A 16286-nucleotide genomic window follows, 5' to 3' on the forward strand; every position below is an offset into this window, starting at 1 on the left:
GATTATATACAGTATGTGATACAGGATTATATACAGTATGTGATACAGGATTATATACAGTATGTGACACAGGATTATATACAGTATGTGACACAGGATTATATACAGTATGTAACAGGATTATATACAGTATGTGACACAGGATTATATACATTATGTGACAGGATTATATACAGTATGTGACACAGGATTATATACATTATGTAACAGGATTATATACATTATGTGACACAGGATTATATACATTATGTAACAGGATTATATGCAGTATGTGACAGGATTATATACAGTATGTGACACAGGATTATATATAGTATGTGACAGGATTATATACAGTATGTGACAGGGTTATATACATTATGTAACAGGATTATATACATTATGTGACAGGATTATATACATTATGTAACAGGATTATATACATTATGTGACAGGATTATATACATTATGTAACAGGATTATATACAGTATGTGACAGGATTATATACAGTATGTGACACAGGATTATATACAGTATGTGACACAGGATTATATACAGTATGTGACACAGGATTATATACAGTATGTGACACAGGATTATATACATTATGTGACAGGATGATATACATTATGTAACACAGGATTATATACATTATGTGACACAGGATTATATACATTATGTGACACAGGATTATATACATTATGTGACACAGGATTATATACATTATGTAACACAGGATTATATACATTATGTGACACAGGATTATATACATTATGTGACAGGATGATATACAGTATGTGACAGGATGATATACAGTATGTGACAGAGGATTATATACATTATGTGACAGAGGATTATATACATTATGTGACACAGGATTATATACATTATGTGACAGGATTATATACAGTATGTAACACAGGATTATATACAGTATGTGACACAGGATTATATACAGTATGTGACAGGATTATATACATTATGTGACAGGATTATATACAGTATGTGACAGGATTATATACATTATGTGACACAGGATTATATACATTATGTGACACAGGATTATATACATTATGTGACAGGATTATATACAGTATGTGACACAGGATTATATACATTATGTGACAGGATTATATACAGTATGTGACAGGATTATATACATTATGTGACAGGATTATATACATTATGTGACAGGATTATATACAGTATGTGACACAGGATTATATACAGTATGTGACAGGATTATATACAGTATGTGACACAGGATTATATACAGTATGTGACACAGGATTATATACATTATGTAACAGGATTATATACAGTATGTGACACAGGATTATATACAGTATGTGACACAGGATTATATACAGTATGTGACAGGATTATATACAGTATGTGACACAGGATTATATACATTATGTAACAGGATTATATACATTGTGTAGCAGGATGATATACATTATGTAACACAGGATTATATACATTATGTGACACAGGATTATATACATTATGTGACACAGGATTATATACATTATGTGACACAGGATTATATACAGTATGTGACAGGATGATATACAGTATGTGACAGGATGATATACAGTATGTGACAGAGGATTATATACATTATGTGACACAGGATTATATACAGTATGTGACACAGGATTATATACATTATGTAACACAGGATTATATACATTATGTGACACAGGATTATATACATTATGTGACAGGATGATATACATTATGTAACACAGGATTATATACATTATGTGACACAGGATTATATACATTATGTGACACAGGATTATATACATTATGTAACACAGGATTATATACATTATGTGACAGGATTATATACATTATGTGACACAGGATTATATACATTATGTGACACAGGATTATATACATTATGTGACAGGATTATATACAGTATGTGACAGGATGATATACATTATGTGACACAGGATGATATACATTATGTGACACAGGATGATATACAGTATGTGACACAGGATGATATACATTATGTGACACAGGATTATATACATTATGTGACACAGGATTATATACATTATGTGACAGGATGATATACATTATGTGACACAGGATGATATACATTATGTGACACAGGATTATATACATTATGTGATACAGGATTATATACATTATGTGACACAGGATTATATACATTATGTGACAGGATTATATACAGTATGTGACACAGGATGATATACATTATGTGACACAGGATTATATACATTATGTGACAGGATTATATACAGTATGTGACACAGGATGATATACATTATGTGACACAGGATTATATACATTATGTGACACAGGATTATATACATTATGTGACAGGATTATATACAGTATGTGACAGGATTATATACAGTATGTGACACAGGATTATATACAGTATGTGACACAGGATTATATACATTATGTGACACAGGATTATATACATTATGTGACACAGGATTATATACATTATGTGACAGGATTATATACAGTATGTGACAGGATGATATACAGTATGTGACACAGGATGATATACATTATGTGACAGGATGATATACAGTATGTGACAAGATGATATACATTATGTGACACAGGATGATATACATTATGTGACACAGGATGATATACATTATGTGACACAGGATGATATACAGTATGTGACACAGGATTATATACATTATGTGACACAGGATGATATACATTATGTGACACAGGATTATATACATTATGTAACACAGGATTATATACATTATGTGACACAGGATTATATACATTATGTGACAGGATTATATACAGTATGTGACACAGGATGATATACAGTATGTGACAGGATTATATACATTATGTGACACAGGATTATATACAGTATGTGATACAGGATTATATACAGTATGTGACACAGGATGATATACAGTATGTGACAGGATGATATACATTATGTGACACAGGATTATATACAGTATGTGATACAGGATTATAAACAGTATGTGACACAGGATGATATACAGTATGTGACAGGATTATATACATTATATGATAGAGATTTATACACAATGTATCAGGGCTACAAACTACACAGTTATTTTACTGATGCTGTAAATAAATGATAGTGCAGCTGCTGATAACTATAACACAAGCTCAGACTAAGGTAAATAAAGCACTTGACTTGAGAGCTAACATTAGACAGCAAAGACCTCAGATAAAGGGTTAAGAGTGGGCGTGGCCACAGCTATAATTTTTCCGCCTTAAAATACGTCACTTCCGGTAAAACAAGTCTTGCATTTTTTTCTGGGACCGGAAGTGGGTGAGGTAGGCCGAGGGTGAAGCCGGTAACAAGATGGCTGGAGCCGATGGGGATGATTCGCTCTATCCTATCGCCGTACTCATAGACGAGCTGCGGAATGAGGATGTCCAGGTGAGGCCCGCACTGCTCTTATTATATGGTGTAGGGAGGGGACCGCGAGAGCCCTGGATGTGTAATGAGGAGCCCGGCTGGTGTGTTTCTTTTTGTATGTGTGTAATCTGTGATTTATATTTATATATATATATATATATATATATATATATTGCTCCCCCCTGTTAATATTTACCAGTTGGGACCCCCTCTACAGTGGGGCGTGAACAGAACTGTCCACTCCCCTATTAACCTATATGTGATATATAGTGTGTGTATATAATGTGTGTGTGTGTGTGTATAATGTGTGTGTGTGTGTGTATAATGTGTGTGTATATAATGTGTGTGTGTGTGTGTATAATGTGTGTGTATATGTGTGTGTGTGTGTGTATAATGTGTGTGTATAATGTGTGTGTGTATATAATGTGTGTGTGTGTGTGTGTATATAATGTGTGTGTGTATATAATGTGTGTGTGTATATAATGTGTGTGTGTATAATGTGTGTGTGTGTGTATAATGTGTGTGTATAATGTGTGTGTGTATGTGTGTGTGTGTGTATATAATGTGTATATAATGTGTGTGTGTATATAATGTGTGTGTGTGTATGTGTGTGTGTGTATATAATGTGTGTGTGTGTATATAATGTGTGTGTGTGTATATAATGTGTGTGTGTGTATATAATGAATGTGTGTGTATATAATGTGTGTGTGTGTGTATAATGTGTGTGTGTATAATGTGTGTGTGTATAATGTGTGTGTGTATAATGTGTGTGTGTATAATGTGTGTGTGTATAATGTGTGTGTGTATAATGTGTGTGTGTATAATGTGTGTGTGTATAATGTGTGTGTGTATAATGTGTGTGTGTATAATGTGTGTGTGTATAATGTGTGTGTGTATAATGTGTGTGTGTATAATGTGTGTGTGTATAATGTGTGTGTGTATAATGTGTGTGTGTATAATGTGTGTGTGTATAATGTGTGTGTGTATAATGTGTGTGTGTATAATGTGTGTGTGTATAATGTGTGTGTGTATATAATGTGTGTGTGTGTATAATGTGTGTGTATATGTGTGTGTGTATAATGTGTGTGTGTATAATGTGTGTGTGTATAATGTGTGTGTGTGTATAATGTGTGTGTGTGTATAATGTGTGTGTGTGTATAATGTGTGTGTGTGTATAATGTGTGTGTGTATAATGTGTGTGTGTATAATGTGTGTGTGTGTGTATAATGTGTGTGTGTGTGTGTATAATGTGTGTGTATAATGTGTGTGTGTGTGTGTATAATGTGTGTGTATATAATGTGTGTGTGTGTATAATGTGTGTGTGTGTATAATGTGTGTGTATAATGTGTGTGTGTATATAATGTGTGTGTGTGTGTATATAATGTGTGTGTGTGTATATAATGTGTGTGTGTATAATGTGTGTGTATAATGTGTGTGTGTATGTGTGTGTGTGTGTATATAATGTGTATATGTGTGTGTGTATATAATGTGTGTGTGTGTATATGTGTGTGTGTGTATATAATGTGTGTGTGTGTATATAATGTGTGTGTGTGTGTATATAATGTGTGTGTATATAATGTATGTGTGTGTATATAATGTGTGTGTATATAATGTGTGTGTGTGTGTATAATGTGTGTGTGTATAATGTGTGTGTGTATAATGTGTGTGTGTATAATGTGTGTGTGTATAATGTGTGTGTGTATAATGTGTGTGTGTATAATGTGTGTGTGTGTATAATGTGTGTGTGTATAATGTGTGTGTGTGTAGAGTGTGTGTGTAGATGTGTGTGTGTAGAGTGTGTGTGTAGAGTGTGTGTGTGTGTAGAGTGTGTGTGTGTGTAGAGTGTGTGTGTGTGTAGAGTGTGTGTGTGTGTAGAGTGTGTGTGTGTGTAGAGTGTGTGTGTGTGTAGAGTGTGTGTGTGTGTAGAGTGTGTGTGTGTGTAGAGTGTGTGTGTGTGTAGAGTGTGTGTGTGTGTAGAGTGTGTGTGTGTGTAGAGTGTGTGTGTGTGTAGAGTGTGTGTGTGTGTAGAGTGTGTGTGTGTGTAGATGTGTGTATAGTGTGTGTGTGTGTAGAGTGTGTGTGTGTGTAGAGTGTGTGTGTGTAGAGTGTGTGTGTTGTAGAGTGTGTGTGTGTGTAGAGTGTGTGTAGAGTGTGTGTGTGTAGTGTGTGTGTGTAGAGTGTGTGTGTGTAGAGTGTGTGTGTGTAGAGTGTGTGTGTGTGTAGAGTGTGTGTGTGTGTAGAGTGTGTGTGTGTGTAGAGTGTGTGTGTGTGTAGAGTGTGTGTGTGAGTAGAGTGTGTGTGTGTGTAGAGTGTGTAGAGTGTGTGTGTGTAGAGTGTGTGTGTGTGTAGAGTGTGTGTGTGTGTAGAGTGTGTGTGTGTGTAGAGTGTGTGTGTGTGTAGAGTGTGTGTGTGTGTAGAGTGTGTGTGTGTGTAGAGTGTGTGTGTGTGTGTAGAGTGTGTGTGTGTAGAGTGTGTGTGGTAGAGTGTGTGTGTGTAGAGAGTGTGTGTGTGTGTGTAGAGTGTTGTGTGTGTGTAGAGTGTGTGTGTGTGTAGAGTGTGTGTGTGTGTAGAGTGTGTGTGTGTGTGTAGAGTGTGTGTGTGTGTGTAGAGTGTGTGTGGTGTGTGTAGAGTGTGTGTGTGTGTGTAGAGTGTGTGTGTGTAGAGTGTGTGTGTGTAGAGTGTGTGTGTGTAGAGTGTGTGTGTGTGTAGAGTGTGTGTGTGTGTAGAGTGTGTGTGTGTGTAGAGAGTGTGTGTGTGTGTAGAGTGTGTGTGTGTGTAGAGTGTGTGAGTGTGTAGTGTGTAGTGTGTGTGTGTAGAGTGTGTGTGTGTAGAGTGTGTGTGTGTGTAGAGTGTGTGTGTGTAGAGTGTGTGTGTGTGTGTAGTGTGTGTGTGTAGAGTGTGTGTGTGTGTAGAGTGTGTGTGTGTGTAGAGTGTGTGTGTGTAGAGTGTGTGTGTGTGGTAGAGTGTGTGTGTGTGTAGAGTGTGTGTGTGTAGAGTGTGTGTGTGTGTAGAGTGTGTGTGTGTGTAGAGTGAGTGTGTGTGTAGAGTGTGTGTGTGTAGAGTGTGTGTGTGTGAGTGTGTGTGTAGAGTGTGTGTGTAGTGTGTGTGTGTAGAGTGTGTGTGTGTAGAGTGTGTGTGTGTAGAGTGTGTGTGTGTAGAGTGTGTGTGTGTAGAGTGTGTGTGTGTAGAGTGTGTGTGTGTAGAGTGTGTGTGTGTAGAGTGTGTGTGTGTAGAGTGTGTGTGTGTAGAGTGTGTGTGTGTAGAGTGTGTGTGTGTAGAGTGTGTGTGTGTAGAGTGTGTGTGTGTAGAGTGTGTGTGTGTAGAGTGTGTGTGTGTGTAGAGTGTGTGTGTGTAGAGTGTGTGTGTGTAGAGTGTGTGTGTGTAGAGTGTGTGTGTGTGTAGAGTGTGTGTGTGTAGAGTGTGTGTGTGTAGAGTGTGTGTGTGTGTAGAGTGTGTGTGTGTAGAGTGTGTGTGTGTAGAGTGTGTGTGTGTAGAGTGTGTGTGTGTGTAGAGTGTGTGTGTGTAGAGTGTGTGTGTGTAGAGTGTGTGTGTGTGTAGAGTGTGTGTGTGTGTAGAGTGTGTGTGTGTGTAGAGTGTGTGTGTGTGAGAGAGTGTGTGAGTGTGTGTAGAGTGTGTGTGTGTGTAGAGTGTGTGTGTGTAGAGTGGTGTGTGTGTAGAGTGTGTGTGTGTGTGTAGAGTGTGTGTGTGTAGAGTGTGTGTGTGTAGAGTGTGTGTGTGTAGAGAGTGTGTGAGGTGTGTGTGTAGAGTGTGTGTGTAGAGAGTGTGTGTGTAGAGTGTGTGTGTGTAGAGTGTGTGTGTGTAGAGTGTGTGTGTGTAGAGTGTGTGTGTGTAGAGTGTGTGGTGTAGAGTGTGTGTGTGTAGAGTGTGTGTGTGTAGAGTGTGTGTGTGTAGAGTGTGTGTGTGTAGCGTGTGTGTGTGTAGAGTGTGTGTGTGTAGAGTGTGTGTGTGTGTAGAGTGTGTGTGTGTAGAGTGTGTGTGTGTAGAGTGTGTGTGTGTAGAGTGTGTGTGTGTAGAGTGTGTGTGTGTGTAGAGTGTGTGTGTGTAGAGTGTGTCTGTGTGTGTAGAGAGTGTGTGTGTGTAGAGTGGTGTGTGTGTAGAGTGTGTGTGTGTAGAGTGTGTGTGTGTAGAGCGTGTGTGTGTGTAGAGTGTGTGTGTGTGTAGAGTGTGTGTGTGTAGAGTGTGTGTGTGTGTAGAGTGTGTGTGTGTGTAGAGTGTGTGTGTGTGTAGAGTGTGTGTGTGTAGAGTGTGTGTGTGTGTAGAGTGTGTGTGTGTAGAGTGTGTGTGTGTTTGTAGAGTGTGTGTGTGTGTAGAGTGTGTGTGTGTGTAGAGAGTGTGGTAGTGTGTGTGTAGAGTGTGTGTGTGTGTGTAGAGTGTGTGTGTGTAGAGTGTGTGTGGTAGAGTGTGTGTGTGTAGAGTGTGAGTGTGTGTGTGTGTAGAGTGTGTGTGTGTGTAGAGTGTGTGTGTGTAGAGAGTGTGTGTGTGTAGATGTGTGTGTGTAGAGTGTGTGTGTGTAGAGAGAGTGTGTGTAGAGTGTGTGTGGTAGAGTGTGTGTGTGTAGAGTGTGTGTGTAGAGTGTGTGTGTGTAGAGTGTGTGTGTAGAGTGTGTGTGTAGAGTGTGTGTGTGTAGAGTGTGTGTGAGTGTGTGTGTGTAGAGTGTGTGTGTAGAGTGTGTGGTAGAGTGTGTGTGTAGAGTGTGTGTGTAGAGTGTGTGTGTAGAGTGTGTGTGAGTGTGTGTGTGTAGAGTGTGTGTGTGTAGAGTGTGTGTGTGTAGAGTGTGTGTGTGTAGAGTGTGTGTGTGTAGAGTGTGTGTGTGTAGAGTGTGTGTGTGTGTAGAGTGTGTGTGTGTAGAGTGTGTGTGTGTAGAGTGTGTGTGTGTAGAGTGTGTGTGTGTAGAGTGTGTGTGTGTGTAGAGTGTGTGTGTGTGTAGAGTGTGTGTGTGTGTAGAGTGTGTGTGTGTGTAGAGTGTGTGTGTGTGTAGAGTGTGTGTGTGTGTAGAGTGTGTGTGTGTGTAGAGTGTGTGTGTGTAGAGTGTGTGTGTGTGTAGAGTGTGTGTGTGTAGAGTGTGTGTGTGTAGAGTGTGTGTGTGTAGAGTGTGTGTGTAGAGTGTGTGTGTGTAGAGTGTGTGTGTGTAGAGTGTGTGTGTGTAGGAGTGTGTGTGTGTAGAGTGTGTGTGTGTAGAGTGTGTGTGTGTAGAGTGTGTGTGTGTAGAGTGTGTGTGTGTAGAGTGTGTGTGTGTAGTGTGTGTGTGTAGAGTGTGTGTGTGTAGAGTGTGTGTGTGTAGAGTGTGTGTGTGTAGAGTGTGTGTGTGTAGAGTGTGTGTGTGTAGAGTGTGTGTGTGTAGAGTGTGTGTGTGTAGAGTGTGTGTGTGTAGAGTGTGTGTGTGTAGAGTGTGTGTGTGTAGAGTGTGTGTGTGTAGAGTGTGTGTGTGTAGAGTGTGTGTGTGTAGAGTGTGTGTGTGTAGAGTGTGTGTGTGTAGAGTGTGTGTGTGTGTGTGTGTGTGTAGAGTGTGTGTGTGTAGAGTGTGTGTGTGTAGAGTGTGTGTGTGTAGAGTGTGTGTGTGTAGAGTGTGTGTGTGTGTAGAGTGTGTGTGTGTAGAGTGTGTGTGTGTGTAGAGTGTGTGTGTGTGTAGAGTGTGTGTGTGTGTAGAGTGTGTGTGTGTGTAGAGTGTGTGTGTGTGTAGAGTGTGTGTGTGTGTAGAGTGTGTGTGTGTGTAGAGTGTGTGTGTGTGTAGAGTGTGTGTGTGTAGAGTGTGTGTGTGTGTAGAGTGTGTGTGTGTAGAGTGTGTGTGTGTAGAGTGTGTGTGTGTAGAGTGTGTGTGTGTAGAGTGTGTGTGTAGAGTGTGTGTGTAGAGTGTGTGTGTGTAGAGTGTGTGTGTAGAGTGTGTGTGTAGAGTGTGTGTGTAGAGTGTGTGTGTAGAGTGTGTGTGTAGAGTGTGTGTGTAGAGTGTGTGTGTAGAGTGTGTGTGTAGAGTGTGTGTGTAGAGTGTGTGTGTAGAGTGTGTGTGTGTAGAGTGTGTGTGTAGAGTGTGTGTGTAGAGTGTGTGTGTAGAGTGTGTGTGTAGAGTGTGTGTGTAGAGTGTGTGTGTAGAGTGTGTGTGTAGAGTGTGTGTGTAGAGTGTGTGTGTAGAGTGTGTGTGTAGAGTGTGTGTGTAGAGTGTGTGTGTAGAGTGTGTGTGTAGAGTGTGTGTGTAGAGTGTGTGTGTAGAGTGTGTGTGTAGAGTGTGTGTGTAGAGTGTGTGTGTAGAGTGTGTGTGTGTATAGAGTGTGTGTGTGTAGAGTGTGTGTGTGTAGAGTGTGTGTGTGTGTAGAGTGTGTGTGTGTGTAGAGTGTGTGTGTGTGTAGAGTGTGTGTGTGTGTAGAGTGTGTGTGTGTAGAGTGTGTGTGTGTGTAGAGTGTGTGTGTGTAGAGTGTGTGTGTGTAGAGTGTGTGTGTGTAGAGTGTGTGTGTGTAGAGTGTGTGTGTGTAGAGTGTGTGTGTGTAGAGTGTGTGTGTGTGTAGAGTGTGTGTGTGTGTAGAGTGTGTGTGTGTGTAGAGTGTGTGTGTGTGTAGAGTGTGTGTGTGTGTAGAGTGTGTGTGTGTGTAGAGTGTGTGTGTGTGTGTAGAGTGTGTGTGTGTGTGTAGAGTGTGTGTGTGTGTAGAGTGTGTGTGTGTGTAGAGTGTGTGTGTGTGTAGAGTGTGTGTGTGTGTAGAGTGTGTGTGTGTGTAGAGTGTGTGTGTGTAGAGTGTGTGTGTGTAGAGTGTGTGTGTGTAGAGTGTGTGTGTGTAGAGTGTGTGTGTGTAGAGTGTGTGTGTGTAGAGTGTGTGTGTGTAGAGTGTGTGTGTGTAGAGTGTGTGTGTGTAGAGTGTGTGTGTGTAGAGTGTGTGTGTGTAGAGTGTGTGTGTGTAGAGTGTGTGTGTGTAGAGTGTGTGTGTGTAGAGTGTGTGTGTGTAGAGTGTGTGTGTGTAGAGTGTGTGTGTGTAGAGTGTGTGTGTGTAGAGTGTGTGTGTGTAGAGTGTGTGTGTGTAGAGTGTGTGTGTGTAGAGTGTGTGTGTGTAGAGTGTGTGTGTGTAGAGTGTGTGTGTGTAGAGTGTGTGTGTGTAGAGTGTGTGTGTGTAGAGTGTGTGTGTGTAGAGTGTGTGTGTGTAGAGTGTGTGTGTGTAGAGTGTGTGTGTGTAGAGTGTGTGTGTGTAGAGTGTGTGTGTGTATAGAGTGTGTGTGTGTGTAGAGTGTGTGTGTGTGTAGAGTGGTGTGTGTAGAGTGTGTGTGTAGAGTGTGTGTGTGTGAGAGTGTGTGTGTGTGTAGAGTGTGTGTGAGTGTAGAGTGTGTGTGTGTGTAGAGTGTGTGTGTGTGTGTAGAGTGTGTGTGTGTGTAGAGTGTGTGTGAGTGTAGAGTGTGAGTGTGTGTAGAGAGTGTTTGTGTGTGAGAGAGAGTGTGTGTGTGTAGAGTGTGTGTGTAGAGTGGTGTGTGAGTGTGTAGAGAGTGTGTGTGTGTAGAGTGTGTGTGTGTAGAGTGTGTGTGTGTGTGAGTAGAGTGTGTGTGTAGAGTGTGTGTGTAGAGTGTGAGTGTAGAGTGTGTGAGTGTAGTGTGTGTGTGTGTGTGTAGAGTGTGGTGTGTGTAGAGCTGTGTGTGTGTGTAGAGTGTGTGTGTGTGTAGAGTAGTGTGTGTGGTGTAGAGTGTGTGTGTGAGTGAGTGTGTGTGTGTGTAGAGTGTGTGTGTGTAGAGTGTGTGTAGAGTGTGTGTGTGTGTGTGTGTAGAGTGTGTGTGTGTGTGTGTAGAGTGTGTGTGTGTGTGTGTAGAGTGTGTGTGTGTGTGTGTAGAGTGTGTGTGTGTAGAGTGTGTGTGTGTAGAGTGTGTGTGTGTAGAGTGTGTGTGTGTAGAGTGTGTGTGTGTGTAGAGTGTGTGTGTGTGTGTAGAGTGTGTGTGTGTGTGTAGAGTGTGTGTGTGTGTGTAGAGTGTGTGTGTGTGTGTGTGTGTGTAGAGTGTGTGTGTGTGTGTGTAGAGTGTGTGTGTGTGTGTGTGTGTAGAGTGTGTGTGTGTGTGTGTAGAGTGTGTGTGTGTGTGTGTAGAGTGTGTGTGTGTGTGTGTAGAGTGTGTGTGTGTGTAGAGTGTGTGTGTGTGTGTAGAGTGTGTGTGTGTGTGTAGAGTGTGTGTGTGTGTGTAGAGTGTGTGTGTGTGTGTAGAGTGTGTGTGTGTGTGTGTGTGTGTGTGTGTGTGTGTAGAGTGTGTGTGTAGAGTGTGTGTGTAGAGTGTGTGTGTAGAGTGTGTGTGTAGAGTGTGTGTGTAGAGTGTGTGTGTGTGTGTGTAGAGTGTGTGTGTGTGTGTGTAGAGTGTGTGTGTGTGTGTAGAGTGTGTGTGTGTGTGTGTAGAGTGTGTGTGTGTGTGTGTAGAGTGTGTGTGTGTGTGTGTAGAGTGTGTGTGTGTGTGTGTAGAGTGTGTGTGTGTGTGTGTAGAGTGTGTGTGTGTGTGTAGAGTGTGTGTGTGTGTGTGTAGAGTGTGTGTGTGTGTGTGTAGAGTGTGTGTGTGTAGAGTGTGTGTGTGTGTGTAGAGTGTGTGTGTGTGTGTAGAGTGTGTGTGTGTGTGTAGAGTGTGTGTGTGTGTGTGTGTGTGTGTGTGTGTGTGTGTGTAGAGTGTGTGTGTGTGTGTGTGTGTAGAGTGTGTGTGTGTGTGTGTAGAGTGTGTGTGTGTGTGTGTAGAGTGTGTGTGTGTAGAGTGTGTGTGTGTGTGTAGAGTGTGTGTGTGTAGAGTGTGTGTGTGTGTGTAGAGTGTGTGTGTGTGTGTAGAGTGTGTGTGTGTGTGTAGAGTGTGTGTGTGTGTGTAGAGTGTGTGTGTGTGTGTAGAGTGTGTGTGTGTGTGTAGAGTGTGTGTGTGTGTGTAGAGTGTGTGTGTGTGTGTAGAGTGTGTGTGTGTAGAGTGTGTGTGTAGAGTGTGTGTGTAGAGTGTGTGTGTAGAGTGTGTGTGTAGAGTGTGTGTGTAGAGTGTGTGTGTAGAGTGTGTGTGTAGAGTGTGTGTGTAGAGTGTGTGTGTAGAGTGTGTGTGTAGAGTGTGTGTGTAGAGTGTGTGTGTAGAGTGTGTGTGTAGAGTGTGTGTGTAGAGTGTGTGTGTAGAGTGTGTGTGTAGAGTGTGTGTGTAGAGTGTGTGTGTAGAGTGTGTGTGTAGAGTGTGTGTGTAGAGTGTGTGTGTAGAGTGTGTGTGTAGAGTGTGTGTGTAGAGTGTGTGTGTAGAGTGTGTGTGTAGAGTGTGTGTGTAGAGTGTGTGTGTGTGTGTGTAGAGTGTGTGTGTGTGTGTGTAGAGTGTGTGTGTGTAGAGTGTGTGTGTGTGTGTGTAGAGTGTGTGTGTGTGTGTGTAGAGTGTGTGTGTGTGTGTAGAGTGTGTGTGTGTGTGTGTGTGTGTAGAGTGTGTGTGTGTGTGTGTAGAGTGTGTGTGTGTGTGTGTAGAGTGTGTGTGTGTGTGTGTAGAGTGTGTGTGTGTGTGTGTAGTGTGTGTGTGTGTGTGTGTAGAGTGTGTGTGTGTGTGTGTAGAGTGTGTGTGTGTGTGTGTAGAGTGTGTGTGTGTGTGTAGAGTGTGTGTGTGTGTGTAGAGTGTGTGTGTGTGTGTAGAGTGTGTGTGTGTGTGTAGAGTGTGTGTGTGTGTGTAGAGTGTGTGTGTGTGTGTGTAGAGTGTGTGTGTGTGTGTAGAGTGTGTGTGTGTGTGTGTGTGTGTGTGTGTGTGTGTGTGTGTGTGTGTGTGTGTGTGTAGAGTGTGTGTGTGTGTAGAGTGTGTGTGTGTGTGTAGAGTGTGTGTGTGTGTGTGTAGAGTGTGTGTGTGTGTGTGTAGAGTGTGTGTGTGTGTGTGTAGAGTGTGTGTGTGTGTGTAGAGTGTGTGTGTGTAGAGTGTGTGTGTGTAGAGTGTGTGTGTGTAGAGTGTGTGTGTGTAGAGTGTGTGTGTGTAGAGTGTGTGTGTGTAGAGTGTGTGTGTGTGTGTAGAGTGTGTGTGTGTGTGTAGAGTGTGTGTGTGTGTGTAGAGTGTGTGTGTGTGTGTAGAGTGTGTGTGTGTGTGTGTGTGTGTGTAGAGTGTGTGTGTGTGTGTAGAGTGTGTGTGTGTGTAGAGTGTGTGTGTGTGTGTAGAGTGTGTGTGTGTGTGTAGAGTGTGTGTGTGTGTGTAGAGTGTGTGTGTGTGTGTAGAGTGTGTGTGTGTGTAGAGTGTGTGTGTGTGTAGAGTGTGTGTGTGTGTGTAGAGTGTGTAGAGTGTGTGTAGAAAATATATATATATCGATCGTATTTTTCGCTCCATAAGACGCACCTAGTTTTTAAAAAATATTCTGAAATGCCATTTAGTGCTCTAGACATGTCCACACTCCTGAGTCTAACCTTCTTTCAACAAAGGATACCAAGAAGAGAATGGAGAAAATTTTAGAGTACAAGTAAATTATAAACTTTCTTAAAATTGTATGAATCATTTAAGAAGATGTTGGATTTCATATGCCTTTAATTTCCCATCACTGCTTTAGTGTTTTAAAAGGCTCTATTTGTGTTTTAATAACAGAGTAGTTTCATTTATAATTTTAAAATGAAGAGCAGGGTACATAAGTCCGTAGCACAAGAAGACACATACGTTCCATAACTTGTTAAGTCTCTCGGGCTTTGATGACTGATCTGGTGCCGCAAATTCAGTAGTACTGTGTAATTGTATTGACAGTATCTGTAATGCGCACACACACTACTACTGAATCTGCGGCACCGGGTCAGTCATCAAAGCAAAGACCGATCACTCACTGTAGCTTTAAACAAAATCGGGGGGGCTCTCAGAAATATGTAAAAGAATATCCAGAGAGAGCACTCGCCGTGAAAAAAAATATTTATTATTGGAGTTAACGTTTTCGGGGAACAACCCCTGTCCTCAGACTCCTGTGGATAAACAACAAGTGTAAAATACTTACCACGCTGTGCTTTATGCAGACCGCGAGCAGTCCCAGCGCCACCGGCTCCCATGCTGTCGCACCAGGAAACACGTAAGTGTAGCCAAGGCGTTACTATGTCCATCACGTGGGTGGCGCTAGTACCGCCCTAGTGTGGCAAGGATGCAAACAATGGGAAACTGTGCATAGGAGATACCAGACGTATCGGACATAAATTACAAATGATAATATACATAATGAATGTACGTAGAGTGAGTGCTATAGTGCGTGGGACCATATACATTAAATAACGTAAAGTGTGATGGTGCTAAAATTTTAAGAATGCTAGGGGAAGGCTACTACGTAAAGAATACACTAAACAGGGACGTACGCTAGTATGTAAAGAATAGGCCATACTATTTTTATACTTGAAAGAGATGAAATTAATACTAATACAATAACTCTTGAGTTATGAAGATAAGGCCACTATGCATTATGGGCCAGGAGGTCCTAAGTATTGTTCAGGCTAGAATAGTATTAAATGGATATTAAAATGTATGGGTTATTCAGTTGATAATTAACTCATTAGAGCAGGGTTTGACAAATCTGTTTAAAATTCAGGAGCCAGTAAGAATATTTATGAGCCAGCCAGTGGTATCTGTATATAGATATATGGAGAATACCCCAAACATTTAGGAGCCAGTGGTAAAATTCTAGTAGCCAGTGGCCCCCAGGCTCCTGGGTTTGTCGAGCTCTGCTTTAGAGGTAATGTAGGGACCTAGACTAGGGATTATTTACTAGAGGGGCTAGCCCATAGGTAGAGTATATCTCATGATATGTGAATGGCATAATTCATACATAACATAATTCATGAATAACATGGTTCATAGAGAACATAGTTCATAACGCCAGTCAAGGTGAGTATTTAGTCCCTGTGGGGACAGTGTCCCCAGTTCGTAAGTTCACCTGGCTTCTAATTGTAGGAGTCTGTTTCCCCTGTCTTTCCCTCTGGTGGTGGGTGGGACATGATCTATCAAGATATATTTTAAGTCCTGTGTGCCCTGCTTGAAGGAAATGATGGGCAGCTGGCTGTTCCGAGGTTCCTTTATCCAGGGCGGTTCGGATTGATGATCTATGGTTGGCCATCCTGGTGCGGAGGTCATCTGTGGTTTTCCCCACATAGAACAATCCACAAATACAGTGTAAAAGGTACACGTCATCCGATGTCTGTGGGTGTATTTTTTTTAATTTTTATATATGGATGTGTAAAGTAAGAACCTGTAATAAGTGCACTACAGGTGGTGCAACCTAAGCATCTGAAACAGCCGTCTTTTTGGTCTGTAGCCAGGACGTCTGTTCATAACTGAATGGGGTCTGTATGTACCAGACAATCTCGTAGAGATCTTGCTCTTTTGAAGCCCACTCTTGGGGGGGGGGGGGCATAATTCTTAAATGTTAACATCTGGTCTGTTAATATTTCCCAATGTTTCCTCAAGCTGGTAGCTAGGCCCTGTTTATCATGAGTATATGTGGTGGTAAAGGTAAGTCTGGGTTGTATTTGCCTGTCTGTTATTTTGAGTGGTTTCCATCAAACCTTGTTCCATACTGTTTCATTTCTCCATTGGGTATCCTTGCTGTACAAATCTTATTTTTTGTCTCAGCCAATTGTTTGTTTATATTGGTTTACTCTGTATTGTTCCTTACAACTCGTTGGAGTTGGGATTTGGGTAACACCTTCTTGAGAGCCGGGAGATGACAGCTTGAAGAGAAGAGAATTTCTGTCTGTCTTTTTTGGGGACAGCCCTGGATAAAGGAACCTCAGAACAGCCAGTTGCCTGTCATTTCCTTCATGCAGGGCACACAGTCAAGGACTTAAAATATACCTTGATAGATCATGTCCCACCCACCACCAGAGGGGAAGACAGGGGAAACAGATTCCTACAATTAGAAGCCAGGTGGACTTACGAACTGGGGACACTGTCCCCACAGGGACTAAATACTCACCTTGACTGGCA

The 16286-nt window shown here is 41.6% G+C and overlaps 1 protein-coding gene across 1 annotated transcript in view; it reads left to right on the forward strand.

The window, feature by feature from the left end:
* The first annotated feature begins 3283 nt into the window (after positions 1 to 3283).
* PPP2R1B (protein phosphatase 2 scaffold subunit Abeta) overlaps positions 3284 to 16286 on the forward strand; it is a 127071-nt gene continuing 114068 nt past the window's right edge. The window contains exon 1 of the mRNA XM_053690109.1: positions 3284 to 3419. Coding sequence (XP_053546084.1) covers positions 3342 to 3419 — 78 coding nt within the window. The 5' untranslated portion in view covers positions 3284 to 3341. The remainder of the gene's footprint in view (positions 3420 to 16286) is intronic.

Source organism: Bombina bombina, chromosome 8 (assembly GCF_027579735.1).
Source record: "Bombina bombina isolate aBomBom1 chromosome 8, aBomBom1.pri, whole genome shotgun sequence".
NCBI classification, from domain to species: Eukaryota; Metazoa; Chordata; class Amphibia; order Anura; family Bombinatoridae; genus Bombina; species Bombina bombina.